The 16,659-nt window shown below is 40.9% G+C and overlaps 1 protein-coding gene and 1 pseudogene across 3 annotated transcripts in view; one reads left to right on the forward strand and one right to left on the reverse strand.

Moving 5' to 3' along the window:
* The first annotated feature begins 8,761 nt into the window (after positions 1-8,761).
* LOC112809764 (U1 small nuclear ribonucleoprotein C-like) lies at positions 8,762-15,453 on the forward strand (annotated as a pseudogene).
* Positions 13,733-16,659, reverse strand: part of GAD1 (glutamate decarboxylase 1) — a 43,419-nt gene continuing 40,492 nt past the window's right edge. For all 3 annotated transcript variants that reach the window (XM_073882706.1, XM_073882699.1, XM_025852713.2), the window contains one exon: positions 13,733-16,121. In XM_073882706.1, the coding sequence (XP_073738807.1) occupies positions 15,948-16,121 (174 nt within the window). In that variant the 3' untranslated portion in view covers positions 13,733-15,947. The remainder of the gene's footprint in view (positions 16,122-16,659) is intronic.

Below are 16,659 nucleotides of genomic sequence, written 5' to 3' on the forward strand. Positions count from 1 at the left end.
TTGGAGAGGAACCCGACCTGGCATATCATGGACATGGAGTATGATCATCACCCCTCTCCCCATCATATTCTTCTAAGCCATTAATACTGTGGGTGTTACTTATTCAGGCAACATAACCTAACCTATCTTGACTATCCGGGGGTCAAGCATCTGCTCTTGGCCAAGTTTTAGGTTGGAATAACATGCTTAGATCCATACCTTCATCAGGATATTCTAGGCAGGACAGTCCCTTAGAAGGGGCAGGTAGGTAGAGTGATCATGTTTACTGCCTTACTGCCACTTTATTTCTGACCACTGGCACTCTCCATAGTCCTTTGCAATAGGATTGAGCAACTGTATTATTTAGGATTCTTTTGATTGTAAATGTCAAACTCAATTCAAATAACACTGGCCCACTCTCTTACACCAAACACAAAAATTAACTCAAAAAGAATTGAAGGTTTGAATGTGAAACCTGAAATCATAAAACTCCTAGAAAAAAATATAGGCAGTAAGCTCTTTGACATAAGTCTTGGCAGAGAGTTTTTAGATTTGACATCAAAAGCAAAGGTGACAAAAGCAAAAACAAAGCGAGACTGTATCAAACTAAAAAGCTTCTGCTCCGCAAAGGAAACCATCAACAAAACAAAAAGGCAACCTACAAATATTTGCAAATATTTGCAAATCATATATTTGATAAAGGGTTAATATACAAAATGTATAAATAACTCATACAACACAACAGCAAAAAAACGCAATCGGATTTAAAACTATGCAGAAGAAGGGCACCTGGGTGGCTCAGTCAGTTAAGCGTCTGACTCTGTTGATTTCAGCTCAGGTCATGATCTCGAGCCCTGCATTGGGCTCCCCACTCAGTGGGGAGTCTGCTTCTCACCCTCTCTCTCTCTCCCTCTCCCTCTGCCTCTGCCTCTGCCCCTCCCCACCGCTCACGTGCACACTCTTAAAGAAATAAATCTAAAAAAATAATAAAAAATAAAATTAAAATAAGCAGAAGACCTGAAGAGATGTTTTCCCAAAGAAGACATACAGGTGGCCAACAGGTATATGAAAAGATGCTCAACATCACTCATCATGAGGGAAATGCAAACCAAAACCACAGTGAGAGATCACTTCACACCTATCAGCATGGCTATTATCAAATCACTTCACACCTATCAGCATGGCTATTATCAAAAAGACAAGAAATAACAAGTATTGGCAAGGAAATGAGAAAAGGGAAACAGTACCGCAGGTACTGTTGGTGGAAACGTAAATTGGTGCAGCCACCAAGAAAACTGTATGGAGCTTCCTCAAAAAAATTTTTTTTGAATGGTAAAGAAAATGTAGTGTATATACACAATGGAATTTTATTCAGCCATAAAAAAGAGGTAATCTTGCCATTTGCAATGACATGGATGGACCTTGAGGTCATTATGCTAAGTGAAATAAGTCAGAAAAAGATACTGTATGAACTCACTTATATGTGGACTCAAGACAAAAACAAGATCCAAGTTCATAAATACAGAGAACAGATTGGTGGCTGTCAGTGGCAGGGGGTCCAGGGGGTGGGGAAAATGCGTAAAGGTGATCATAAGGTATGAGCTTCCAGTTATAAAATAAATCAGTCTTGGAATGTAAGGTACAGTATGGTGACTAGAGTTAATAATACAGTATTCCATATTTGAAGATTGCTAAGAGAATAAATCTTAAAAGTTCTCATCACAAGAAAAAAATTGTAACTATGTAAGATAACAGATGTTAACTAGACTTACTGTGGTGGTTGTTTGTAATATATACAAATACCAAATCATGTGCTACATCTGAAACTAATATGCTATATGTCAATTATACCTCAACTTAAAAAAAATTCAGACTGAAATATTCCTTATACCCACACTCCTGTGGTCCCCCCAAATCTTCTCCAGGCCCAGAATGCACCCACAGTGTAATAAAAAACAGAATGATCAGAGGACAGATGGTCCCTGCCTAGAATGAATCTCACCACTGTATTTCTGCCAGCCGGTGCCACTGTCTTGAATAATGACCTTCTAAATGTCAGACTTCGGTCTTAAGGACCAAAGAGTTCCAACCTGCCTTATCAGATGCCCCCGGTTCCAGACCCTCTGCTTCTTGCTAACCGCCGATCGCTGTAGGCCACCCCCCAGTCTTCTGCCTCTTTGGTTCCAGACTCCTAAGGCCCGGCAGCTGCTGAGTTCCCCCGTCTATCCCGGCTCTCAGGGGTCCCTGGCACTCCTGGCCACTTTCCACTAGCATAAATCAGCTGCCTCTGCCCCGATGTGACGGCTTCCTTTGAGGGACTAAAGCACCATTCACACCTCTGCATTTGGCAGGTGAAGCGAAGTCAAGTATGAAATGTCAAACTTGGGCTGGCCACGACTGCGGCTCAGGGGAGCCGACTGTTTGCCCACTAGGTGGCGCCTACCGAGCCTGAAGAGAGAATGCTTTCCTGTTAAAAGCACAAAGGAAGTGTTCTTTTGCTTCTCTTCTTCCTTTCTATTTACTCCACTCACCACCATCACCACCCCCACTACCTCCAACCCTAAAAGTAACATTAAAACAAGGCACCTTTCTACTTCTTCCTCCCTGGAGGATTCCGGCTTCTCTCAGACTCCCCTGACCTGAGGAAGGCAAGAAGGCGGTGCTTTTACCTTAAGTCCGCCATGATTGCAAAACTAGTTTTGCCAATGAGTCGTAATTGGAGCCCCTGAGTGCCAGTAACCTTACCTCATCCCATTCCTTCCTTTCAGCTGATTTGCTCCAAAGCCCACAACCAATCTTAGCCCGGGGCTTCATTTTCTTCTCTTTTCTTCTTTCCCCCTTTCTCTCTCTTTTACCTTTGTTCCGTTTTAAATTTACTTTGGAAGGCAGTGCAGCGGCAGAAGAAAATGTCTATCAATTCAGCAGGACTTAACTACAGGGACTTTGGGGGACATGAGTATCGGCGCAGTCACACGTACACTAGGGTTCAGCCTGTGAATTTGCTCCCACAAAGTAAAAACTGAAGCTATGCTGATAAAAGACATTGCTATCTCGAGGTCGGAGTTGTGCCTCTGAGTTCTTTATAGCAGCTGATTGTCTATAACCCATTTTCCCAGGCCACATATACATGGAAGTAAAAATAAGGTCATAGCATTAGGAGCAAACCCTTATCTTTGGGGCTACCCCCATCTGCTATCAGAGGGAACTCCAGGCCTGCCCAAATTCTCCCTAGCTAGTTCAGAAAGCCCCAGGAGTGCAGGTGGGGGTGCTGTCCTTCAGGTACCAGATGGAGCTCACCATTTCCTCCAGCCAAGCTGGGATGCCCTCTCCACTGCCTCCTTCCTGCTGCAGCTCTTGCTGGGACGCACCAAAGGCCCAGGCAGGGGCCGCCCTGGCAAGCGGGGGGTAGGATATGCTCTCCTACATCTGCAGGCCATCCCCACTTCACTAAATCACCCAGGCACATGGGGCCATTTCCTTGATTGGGCCCCATGGAGATTCCTTTTTTTCCTTCCTTCCAATGTGTAAGTACTTAAGAAATCTACTGAAGTTCTCTGACTTCATCTGCTCACAAATTGGTTGAGCCAGCTTCATGCCCTTTCCTTTGTTTTGGTTCTCCAAAGTCATTTGGGGAAAAAGTCATCTCTCCAGGTGGTTTCTCTCTTCTAGGAAAGGGTAGAGCAGCTTGCCTCCTATTAGCAGAACATAAGATCTTTGGTGCCTAATCTGTTATTACTATAAATTCATTGTAAGCATTTTTGAACAATCCTAATTCTGTGGAGTAAAACATTAAACTGTTTTGTCTTCCAGTCTCCGGTCTCAATTGTTGAACCTCTTTTTCTCACTATGCAGTGAACCCTTTAGGGGCAGCTTACATTCCCTAACAGTCCAGCTTGCTTGCTTGCTTGCTTGATTTATTTGTTTAAAGATTTTATTTACTTATTTGACAGAGAGACAGCTAGAGAGGGAACACAAGCTGGGGAATGTGAGAGGGAGAAGCAGGCTTCCCGCTGAGCAGGGCGCCCGATGGTGCTGGGCTCAATCCCAGGACCCTGGGATCATGACCTGAACCGAGGGCAGACTCTTAAAGACTGAGCCACTCAGGCGCCCCTATTTATTTATTTTTTAAGAACTAAAAAGGTCACTTTTAAATGTCATCTAAAAATAACCATTGTTTACAAGTTGGCATATTTTTTCCCAGAGAATTTATTTTACAAGGTCGTGTATTTTCAACTAGGGTTCACCACTGAGACGCAAGGTCCGTTTTAAAACCCTTATTTAATCCGCAGCAGGCGTCACGACCTCAGCAACCTCCCCACCTTCCCTACACACCACACACTCGCACCGACATCCAGAGTTGCTCCCGAGAGCGAGACGCCGCCGGGACGCGTGTGTCCTGACGCCAGGTTTGGCCCGCACTACGTGCCATAGCGCCGTCCTGCCATCCGCGCACACTCTGTGGCGGCTTCCAGAACCTTCCATGAGGCCTTGCTGCGGGCGCCCTTCAGGTGACTGCACAACATTGGCCCTCCTGTGTCCCCAGCCCCCGAGGCCAGGCCTGGGGTGGTCAGGGAAACCTGGTGCCCTCACACTCCTCATGCCCGGATTCCCTCACCTCCCAGGCTTGGGACGCACGCCCCGAGCTGCCCAGGTCCAGCTCTACAGTCCGTTTCTCCATCTCGCCAGTAGCTGTGCCTCCAGGGACCTGAGGCGGGAGGGGCGGGCCGTGAACTGGGGCGCTCCTCTAGTGGAGGGGGCTCTAGCTGCTCTGGGACGCCTCCTCCCCTTTGACTGCCAGGCTCCAGCGGCTCTGGGGTGTTGGGCCCCGGCTCACAGTCCTGACCAAGCGCTTCTGTCCTCTCCGGGGAGGAGGTGGGGTTGGAAGTCTGCTTCGAGGCTACGACTAGTGTTGGAAAGGCCAGTTCTAGCGCCTCGCAGTAAAGCTGTGAGCTGGGCCAGCGACTTAATGGTGGTCAGTTCTCTTTAGAATGTGGTCTTACTGCTTTTTGACTCTGTAATTGGATCTAAGCACCAATTTGGGGACAAACAGAAAAGCCTCACTCAGAAGCCTACTCCAGAGTACAAAACCATCCCTCATGCCCTCATTCCCTCATACACACACGCTTTGAGGACCAGGAGCACAGGCAAAGTCTGGAACAGCTCACCAAGCCACATCCTCCTGCCATTTGGTCTGCCTGTTGTTCTCCATTCGCTCCAGCTGGAGTGACCCGAGGAGCACCCTGATGGCCAAGTCGTCCTGGCCTTGGAGCAGAAGCATCCGCAGCCCTGGCAGCAGGCTAGCTTTGTCCTTTTCACCCTTCTCTCTTCCCTTGAGTCCTTGAAATGTATTTATGGCTGGGAAAAAAAAAATACACTCGAAAGTTAACCACTTGGAAGCCATCATCATTTGAGTCTTTTTTCAAGCCAAACTTAATCCGATAATTGAGATCTAGACATAAGGCATGGCCATTTCCCCAAAAAATTCCCATGTGGATTCCACTCTGTTATGTGGCTACAAAGCAATACCAGCTTGTGTTCTGTGTGTCTCACAGTTTGTAGTGAAACAACTTTCCTTACCGCCTCTCCTTCAGATTTCTGACACTAGTACTTAGGAATAATCTGAGGGCTGCCTCTTCAAAAATTAAAATCTCAACCAGACATTTCCTGCTGAACTTAATGGATTCGTACCAAATCATTGTCCTTAGACCATTAACTGTCTCTCTTCCTCCGATGAAATTTTTGTCAGGAGGTACCTTGGCCCCCGGTGCGAATTTAACTCATGGTGGATCCTACCCATTGCCACCCCCCCAAGGTGTTCTCGTGCCTTATCCCCGAACTGATGAATATGTGACCTTACATGATAAGAGGGAGTTTGCAGATGTGATCAGATTATGGATCTTGGGATGGGGAGCTTATGCTGGTTATTTAAGTAAGCCCAACGTAATCACAAGGGTCCTTATGACAGAAAGAAAGGGACAGGGCTGTCAAAGGTGAGGACGCCAAGTAGGGCTAGGAGCCAAGGAGTTCAGACAGCCTCTGGCAACTGGAAAAGTCAAGGAAAGAGAGTCTCTCCTAGAGCTTCCAGAAGGAATTCAGCTCTATCTCCAGGACTCTAAGAACATAAATTTCTGTTGTCTTAAGCCACTGAATTCATGGTAGTTACAGCAGCAATAGGAAACTAACATAGCCCTTTGGACAAGCTGAGCCCTTATTAAAGAATCTTAGGGTGAACATAGTGTAGGCTTCCAAGGTGGGGCCCCTGTTCCATCCGTTATGTCAAGGCCAGGATTGCTTAGGCTTCTCACATGCGGCTTTACTCATGGAGTCCTCATTGTCTCTGGCTTTATGACCTCACTTCAGGAATCTCCTCAGCCTGTCTAGGGTCAAGTGCCCATCCCTGTGGTCCAGGGGATGGAATGTCCTGATTTGCCACACTTGAGTCAGGTGATCTCTAGACTCAGGGAGTGGGCTCATCCCTTCAAATTACACGGGGCTATTCTGTTAAAGGAAAATTAGTGTAATGTGATCAGAAAAAGGAAGACTAGATGCCAGGCAGGCATAAAACACAGACGTTTATTATGGAGGCTGAGGGAATCAGGAGAAGAAGTTTTGGAAGTGGTTTTATTAGAATATTAAAGCAACCTTGTATTATAAAAAATTCCAGTCTTCAGCCCCAAATATAGTAAGATCCCTTTTATTAAATTGCTTTACATCATTTGGTCAGATTAAAGGATTTTAAGATTCTTGCAGGTAAATTTGATGCATGTATCTGGTTTCCTTTATCTGTAAGAGATAACAGAATCCCCATAATGCCTAGGAGCAGGGCCCCTTGATGTGACTGAAACATTTCCTGTTTAACAAAAGTCATCTTATCTAATAGTTACCCTTTCCAGCCTCAAGGCAGCAAATCACCTGGATCATCGTGCTTTCAAACCAGCCTCACAAATGATGCCCAGGAATTAAAGTTAGAGAGCTCATTCTCAGAGAGGGGCTATTAGCTTCAGCAAAGAAAAGTTCAAATGCGTGCAGATCAAGGAAAAAGAAAATTACCCAAATGGAAGGTCTGAGATGTAAGAACATATCATGCATAAATAGAGTGGTAAATATGTGGGTATAACTAAGCAAAAATCAATTGAATAAAACTATTAATAATAAACAGATCATACGGTTAAAAAAGAGAGACCTAAGACACTGGATAACAATGGCATGTATATTGGGAGGACGATGATCAGAGTCAAAGTGATCTAAGGTTCCTATATGATTTTTGAGGAAAGTAAAATTATTAATTTTGAAATTGTAAAGTAATAAAATGGTAAAGTATTCATGCTAATATATTTAGGGTAAGCAATGAAAAACAGACATTCAGACTGTAACTTATGAGCAGTTATATTCTCATAAGTTAAAAGGGAAGAACAACAGAAACAAAAGAAAAACCTCAATTAATTAAAATCTTTTTACAAGAAAGGGGAAAAACATAAAAGGATAGGACAAATAGCACAAAATAACATAGTAAAATTAATCCAAATATAACAGTAATCACAATACATGAAATCCTTCAGTTAAATGACAAAGATGGAAAAGACAATAAAATTTAGCTATATGAGACACACCTAAAACATAAGGATATAAATATAATCCAAAGAGGAAAAAGCTTATATTAGGCAAAGACTAAAGAAATGTGGTATAGCTGTATTAATATCAGACAAAATAGAAAAGAAGGCAAAAGAGTGGGTCAGCATATAATGATAAAAGTTATGAATCATCAGAAAAATATGACAATTACAAATTTGTTTATACCCAATAACAGAGCAAAAATTAAACTACAAGGGAAAATTGACAAATCCATCACATTTAGAACTGAGTGACAACAAAATAATTGTGTGTCAAAACTTGTGGTATATAGCTAAAGGGATAGATGCCTGAGGGAAATATCTATCCTTAGATACTTCCATTAGAAAAGAAGAAATGCTCAGAATTAAGGACCTAAGCATAAAACTTGAGAAGTTAGAAAACGTTACAGCAGATAAGACTTAAAAAAAGGGAGAATGGAAATCATAAACACAGAAGCAGAAATTAATGAGGTAAAAGCAATCATACAATAGAGAGCATTTACCAAGACATTCTCTGAACAGTTTAATGAAACTGACAAGCCTCTGCTGAGATTAATCAATAAAGAAGGAAAGCAGGGTGCCTGGCTGGCTCAGTTGGAAAAGCATGTGACTCTTGATCTCGGGGTTGTGAGTTCAAGCCTCATGTTGGGTGTGGAGATTACTTATAAATAAAATCTTAAAAAAAGAAAGCAGACACAATTACCATTATAAGGAAAAAAGTGAAGACTGTAACTATGGATGCAACAGATTGAAAAAAGAAGATAGCAGGAAGGGAAAAATGAAGGGGGGGAAATCAGAGGGGGAGATGAACCATGAGAGACTATGGATTCTGAGAAACAAACTGAGGGTTCTAGAGGGGAGGGGGTGGGGGGATGGGTTAACCTGGTGATGGGTATTAAAGAGGGCACGTACTGAATGGAGCACTGGGTGTTATACGCAAACAATGAATCATGGAACACTGCAACAAAAACTAATGATGTAATGTATGGTGATTAACATAACAGTAAAAAAAAAGAAGAGGTTATTATGGACACCTTTATGCCAATAAATCTGAAAACTTAAAAATATGTAAAAATTCCTAGAGAATGTAACTCACAAAAACGGACTCAAAAAGACAGGGAGGTCATTTCCAGGTGGTGCAGGACAGAGTGGACGACAGCCTGCAGAGCAACATGTCTAAGTTTTAATGTGACTGCTGTGACACATTCCTCACCCATGACTCTCCATCTGTGAGGAAGACACACTGCAATGGTAGGAAACAGAAAGAGAATGTGAAAGACTACTATCAGAAATGGATGGAAGAGCAGGCTCAGAGCCTGATCAACAAAACAACCGCTGCATTTCAACAAGGAAAGATACCTTCTATTCCATTCGCTGCTTCTCCTCCTGCAGGGGCAATGATCCCACCCGCCCCAGTCTCCCGGGTCCTCCCCTCCCTGGTAGGATGCCAGAACCCCATATGGGGGTCCTCCCATGATGCCAATGATGGGTCTTCCTTCTTCTGGGATGATGCCAGTGGGACCTGCTCCTGGAATGAGGCTGCCTATGGGAGGTCACATGCCAATGATGAGACCTCCCACCCATACCATGATGGTACCCACTTTGGTAGTGGGACCAAAAAAAAAAAAAAAAAAACCAATTTGTGAAATATGAAAATAAAACTGTCAACTCATTTAGTTAAAAAAAAGACATGGAAAACAAATTGTTTATGAGTAATACTATATTAATTAAATATTTATTTATTGCAGAAACTTAGCAAACTAGGAGTAAAAAGAAATTTCTTTATCCCAATAAAGGGCATCTATGAAAAAACCTAAAGGAAACATAAAACTGAATGGTTACTGGTGAAAGCATTCCCTCTAATATCAGGACTAAGGCCAGGGTGCCTGCTACCAACACTTCTTTTCTGCATTGTACTGCATATCTTGACCAGTGCAGCATATCAAGGGAAAGGGGTGGGGGAAGGTATCAAAATCAAAAATGAATAAATAAAGCTGTCATTATCTGTAGATGGTGTATTTCTCTATTTGGGAAACACTAAAGAACCAAAATTTTTTGAGTTTTAGCAAACTTTCTGGATACAGAATCATTACCCTAAAGACAATTACATTTGCATACCTCAGCAACAGTTAGAAAATATATTTTAAAAAAGATTTATTTATTTATTTTAGAGAGAAAGAGAGCATGCGTGAGCAGGAGAGAAAGTAGATGAGGTAGAGAGAGAATCTAAAGCAGACTCTGTGCTGAGCATGGAGCCCGACGTGGGGCTCAGTCTCACAACCCTGAGATCATTATGTGAGCTGAAATCAAGAGTTGGATGCCCAACTGAGCTACCCAGGTGCCCCTGGAAAATTTAATTTCTAAAAGATGCCATTTTGGGGTGAAATAGATCAAGAGGATTAAGAATACACTTATCATGGTGAGGACTGAGTAACATATAGAATTACTGAATCATATATAGTACACCTGAAGCTAATATAAGCTAATATAATATTGTATATTATATTGTTATAATTAATTGTTAATTATACTTCAATAAAAAGGCCATTTAAAATAACAACAATATAGGACACCTAGGAATAGATCTATCAAAAATTGTGCATATCTATTGTAAAACCTTATTGAAAGACATTGAAGATGACCTAGTTAAGTGGAGATATGTACTATGATTATGATTACTATATTCAATATTGAAAATATGCTGATGCTCTTCAAACTGATCCACAGATTCAATAAAATTCGAATAGGATTTTTTTGTGGAAGTTGATGAATTGATTCTAAAATTATATGGAAATTTATATGGAAGAGTAAGGGCTAATAATAGCTCTCACTCTTGAAGAAGAACCAAATACAAAAAAAAAAAAAAATCAATTCAAGACAAATAGAGACTTAAATGTGAAAGGAATAAAACCATAAAACTTAGAAGCCAATATATATATGAAAATATCTTTATGACTTTAAGGTCAGGAAGAATTTCTTAAGACACACAAAAAAGCAGAAAATGTAAAGATAAATAACTGATGAATTCCACTACATTAAATTTAAGAACTTATGTTTTCAAAAAAGACCATTAATCAGATGAAAATTTAACCTCCAAATTAGGAGAAGGTATTTGCCAAACGTATAATCAAAAAGAATTAGTACTTGGAATGTATAAAGAACTTCTAAATATCATAAGAAAAAGACAAACAACTCAACTGAAAGTTGGACAAAGAGCATGATTTAGGCATTTCATAGAAGAAAGAACACAAATGATTCATAAAAATATGAAAAGATACCTCATTTTTAATCAGGGTAAGACAAATTAAAACCACAATGAGATGTTATTTCATACTCACTAGACTGGCAAAATTATTAAGCCAAGTGATGGTGAGGTCATGGAAAAACGTGCTGCTAGTTAATGTGCAACTTGGTATGACCGCTCTGCTTTACTCAGTGAAGTTCAACAACGTGACCCAGCGATTTCACTTCTAGATATAAACCTTAGACAAATATTTTTTTTACACGTGCACCAGCCAGCAAGTACAAGAATGCTCATAGCAACACTGGCCTTACAGGAAACTGGAAAAAAATTAACATATCCACCCCCTATAAATGGATAAACCAACTGAAGTATGTTCATGCAATGGAATAGCTGTAAAAAATGAATGACTCCTGGCTGGAACCATCATCAAAGGTAAATCTCAAAAACATGAGACAAAAAAAAAAAAAAAAAAAATGCGGCCACCACATAAGGCTGTGATTGCAGGCTGTGGCAATGGGTTCAGTAGGCACTGTAGTCTATTCTATGCTCCATGTGCCAAGCTGTACACACTGTCACAGGAATGCCTGTCCCTGAAGGGAAGGGTGTCTCTTTAGTTTTTTTAACTGCACAAAGACCCTCTATAGGTTAGCTCTGGTCCCACAAAACCGTAAGGTTGAATAGAAAGACAAATCAGAGAAGTACATATATTCTGTATAATATTGTATTTCTATAAAGTGTGACTAAAACTAAACAATAATGACTCATATATACGTGGTAAAACTATACAGAAAAACAAGAGAGTGATTAACACAAAATTCAGAATAGTGGATTATTTCTTGGGAAAGGGGAAGCATCCAGTTAGGAAGGGTTCATGATGGGTGAGACAGCTCTAAGAGAGATAACGTTCTATTTCTTTGGCTGAGTAGTGGGTACCCGAGTATCATGTTGTCATTCTTTATCCTTTACATGCCTGTTTGTTTGTTTGTTTAAAGCTCCTTATATATTCCACGTAATGATTTTAAATAAAAGGGACTCCACCCAAGAGTACTGCCTGAGGAGAAGGGCTCCCAACAAAAGGTTTGGACAGGGTAGCTTGCCAAGGGGCCCAGAGCTGAGGGTCTGAGTCCTAAGTAGCCACAGGAGGGGAGACGCTGACTGCCTCATGTGCAGTGAGGTGGGAGGACCTCAATGGGCTGCGCCAAAACTGCTTCATGAGAAAGCAAAACCACAGCAAGATGGGGCGCCTGGGCGGCTCAGTCGTTGGGCGTCTGCCTTTGGCTCAGGTCATGATCCCAGGATCCTGGGATGGAGCCCTGCATCAGGGTCCCTGCTCTGCGGGAAGCTTGCTTCTCCCTCTCCCACTCCCCCTGCTTGTGTTCCTTCTCTTGCTGTCTCTCTCTGTCAAATAAATAAATCTTAAAAAAAAAAAACAAAACAAAATAGCAAGATGACTATTAGAATGAAAACATATGTCCATATAAAAACTTGTACACACTTGTACACCAAGGTTCATAGTCGTATTATTGACAATAACCCCAAAATGGAAACAACCCCAATGTCCATTAACTGATGAATGGGTAAATAAAATGTAGTGTATCTCCAAGTGGAATATTATTCAGCAATAATGGAAATGAGGTGTTGATAAATGCTACAGCATGGATGAACCTTGAAAACATGCTCAGTTATAGAAGCCAGTCACAAAAGACCACAGATGGTGTGATTTCATTTATATGAAGTGTCTAGAAAAGGCAGATCTGTAGACAGAAAGTAAATGAGTGGTTTCCAGGGGCTAGAGGGAGTGTTTGTGTGGGAATGAAGAGAGACTGCTAATAGGTATAAGGTTTCTTTTTAGGATGATGAAAGTGTCCCAAAATTGATTGTGGTAATGGATATACATCTCTGTGAATATACTACAAACCAGGGAGTTGTACACTTTAAATGGGTGAATTATATGGTCATGTAAATTATATGTCAATAAAACTATAACTAAGAAAAAGAAAGGCTAAAATTTTTAAAAAATTGGTAATACCAACTATCAGTGAGAATACAGAAAAATTGGAAAATTTGTACATTGCTGGTGAGACTGCAAAATGGTACGGCCACCTTGGAAAACAGTATAGCAGTTTCTTGTAAAGTTAAACACACTCTATACCGTATGATCTAGCAATTCTATACCTAGCTATTTACCCAGGTTAAATGAAAACCTATGTTCACACAAGTCTGCACAACAACATTTATAGCGACTTAATTTTAATTGCTCCAAAGTACAAACAACCCACATTTCCCTCTGAGGAAATGGATAAACACACTGGTACATCCATACAAATGAAACACTACGCAGTCATAAAAGGAACTAACAACTGATGCAGACAACAGCAAGGATGAATTTCAAATGCATTGTGTTAAGTGAAACAAACCAGACTCAAAAGGCTGCATGTTATATGATTCCATTTACATGATGGGAAAGGCAAAACTCTAGGAACAGAAAACAAAGCAGAAGTTGCCAGGAATTAGAGACTGGGAGAGGTGCTGCATATAAGGGGACAGGGGGACATTTATTGGTGCGATGCACTGTTCTAGATCTTGATTGTGGTGGTGGTTACAGAACTGAATGGGTTCATTAGAACTCACAGAATACTATACACAGTATACTATAAAGAATGAATTTTATTGTATTTTAGATTTTACCTTAATAAAAGAAAAATCCCCCCCCCACGCCCAAATGGTCCCATGAGAAAAAAAAATCTCATGGACCAGAGGCCCTGATGCTAGATGAGAATTTATCAGCTACCTAAAATTGTGCTTTTTTTACTCTAACCCTTCTGCCCCTAGGGGAAATGCAGTAGCTAGGGAGCAGAGATGAGCTAAAAGAGTAAAAAAAAAAAAAAAAAAAGAATGGCAGCCTAAAACAGTGCTGGACCAAGGGAGGGGAGAAACTCTCTGTTGTATAAAAACTTGAAGTCTTCCCTTGTTACACTGAGCTGGATATTTGCTAAAATGAAACTGTTCTTGTAACTGAGAGGCCAGAAAAGCTATGGGATTGACCTGAATTCAAACAGGGGCGTGGGGAAAGAATCATACCACAGAGGGGATTGGAAGGAACAGTGGCAGAAAGAATAAAGCGACTTTATGATCATCTCCCTGGGGAACCTGGTCTTACTTCAACAGTTAATCGTGCAGTCAGTATGCTAACTACAAAGGACTCTTATCCAATCCCTCCACATGCTGAATCGAGAGCTCCTTGTATTCCAAATGAGAGAAATAGTATTATTATAGCTTAACAGAATGTAGAAAGCGGGACCTATTTCCTGATGATCCAGCACCAAGGCATATTTCCTGAAAAAGTGAATCAGGCCCACTGTACAAGCATGAGCAGCATCAAGGCATGATTCCATGATCGTAGAGGCAGTCAGATACCACAGATGCCAAATGCTGTAAGATACCCATTAGAAGGAAAATTTGTCCGCCACGCACATCACTGTAATCCCGGTGCCTAGAACAGTGCCTGTGACAGAGGAAGAAAACAGGTTTTGAATGGCTGCATGAATGGAACTCCAAGATGCAAGTAGGAAAATGAGAAACAGGGATGGCTTTTCTTTCTCTGGGCTTGAATGGCAAATTTTATTTAATTGCAATCAGAATGATTTTACAGATCGGGTTTGGGCACCTATGACAGTGCGTTGAGTCCCAGCTTAAGAAGGGTAGTGACCATCACCTAAAGGCAGCTGGTGGAAAAGGGCTGGACTGGGCCCTGATCGGTAACCATCACTGGAAAGCTCTGTGTATGAAACACAAACTAGAAGAAAATTTTGTTCAGATTCTCCATGGAGAATATTTTTATTTATTTATATTCTTCTTGCATACTCTAAAACGCACAGTGTGAATTTCCTTTCCTCAAAAACAGTTATGAGCCTGGTCAATTTATGGGAGCTCTTCAGAAGGTCTTCGGAAACATTGCCTTAGGTTTGAGCTAAGCGAGTCACAGAGATTGGTCATGAACTACTACAAAATTACAGGAGATCTAGTTATTATCCAACAGTTACTAGAAAAGCATTGAGAACACCAGACATATAGCCAGACAGAGAGGGTAATAGAAGAGCAGATGCTATTTAAGTCATGGGATTTCCATACAGATGATTCTATGTACAGTATCAGAATTCTCTTACAGACAGTAAACTTATGCTTTGATCATTATTTTAAGGGCACTCTAATATAAATACAAGTCTCACTAATTTTAATCTTTTTTCTTTGGCTCACAAATGCACGAAAATACCATAAACAGTTTCCTGAACTTACTGCATTAATATATAAATAAGATACATTACAAATGGGAAGAAAATACAAGACGCCTCTTTAGCATGGTAAATCTCTGAATATAAATAAGCAATTATTTCATTTACCTACAATTTAAACAGTCGTCATTTACCTACAATTTAAACAGTCATTGAAATCATTACATGTGTTCTTCCCCTACCCCACAAAGGTCAGACAACAGAAATATACACAGTCTACACAAATTAGTCCCCCAAAATACAACAACAGCACACCTGTAACAATGACTCCGCTACAATTTTCCCCTTACAGGATACTAATGGAGAGGGTGTAACTCTTGTCATCTAGTGGTACTTTGTTTCATCCGTCATCACTTCAGGTAGGAGAAACATTGACAACGAGGTCAACTCTTGCCAACACTATGTCCCTTGGTCCCTATGACACAACATCTTGAAAAACATCTTTCCTGGGATTGTTGGGCAAGCTGGTTTGCAGCATGTTTGGCCCCTCAGTAACTGCTGAAGGTAAAGTTAATTCTCTTGGAGTGAGAGACATGCTGTGATCTATCACCAAGCCACACTCATGATGATACAACATACACATATATAGAGAGAGGTATATATAACTGTACATATATACTGTGTTCCTAATGGGCAACTTTTTAAAAAGAACATTATTTCCTACTAACTATAACAAGCTTAAGTAAGGTTTAAACAGTATTCTTTGAGATATTATATTTCCCCTCAATGAGATAGCCTATGTGGTTTAGCCATTTACAGAGGTTGTTCTAGAGTGCCAGAAGGAAAAGGAATTCCCATAAACTCATGGTCTGTGGAGGGCAATTACAGATCCTGGCCCAGTCTTTCTATCTCCTCAATGAGGAAGTCAATATCAGACTGCGTAGCGGCTGGGTTCGAGATGACCATCCGGAAAAAGTTGGCCTTGTCCCCCTGAGGCTGGTAGCCAACCATGGTCGTGCCAGACTCCATCATCAGCGCTTTGATTTTGGGGGCCACCTTGTGATGGAAAACAAAACAAAACTCAAGACCAACATTAACACCACTCTCTTCTCAACAATGCAACCCATTTCTTAGTTGGAAAAAAGAGCCATTTGTTTTTTACTATCTGTATCTATACCGGCACAAAGGCAAATATTTTATATCTGAGTTTCTTCAGGGGTTAATATCCAATGACTGAGACTACCCAATCATAAATTCCCTCAGAAACTACTGTGTGACTGAATTTTCAAAGTCAGTCATAGAACAATGATAAAATAAAAAACAAAAACAAAAAACTCTTATAGGCTGCAACACAAATTAAGGCTCCTGAATAATCCAGAACCCAGGATCTTGCCTGGCACATAGACTGTGCTCGATGAATATTTGTTGGATGAATGAAATATTATATAAGTTCAATGCTAATACCAACAACTACAAATAATAAACTGGATATAGAAATCAACAACTAGAATGAATCAGCGTTAGAGTGGACTTGAACTTAGTAAAAGACATTTTAATAGAGTTTAATATGGACGTTCCTAGGAATATGTATATC

The sequence above is a fragment of the Callorhinus ursinus genome, unplaced genomic scaffold (genome assembly GCF_003265705.2).
Source record: "Callorhinus ursinus isolate GAN/ISIS: 27379988/994484 unplaced genomic scaffold, GSC_fseal_2.0 scaffold2, whole genome shotgun sequence".
NCBI lineage: Eukaryota > Metazoa > Chordata > Mammalia > Carnivora > Otariidae > Callorhinus > Callorhinus ursinus.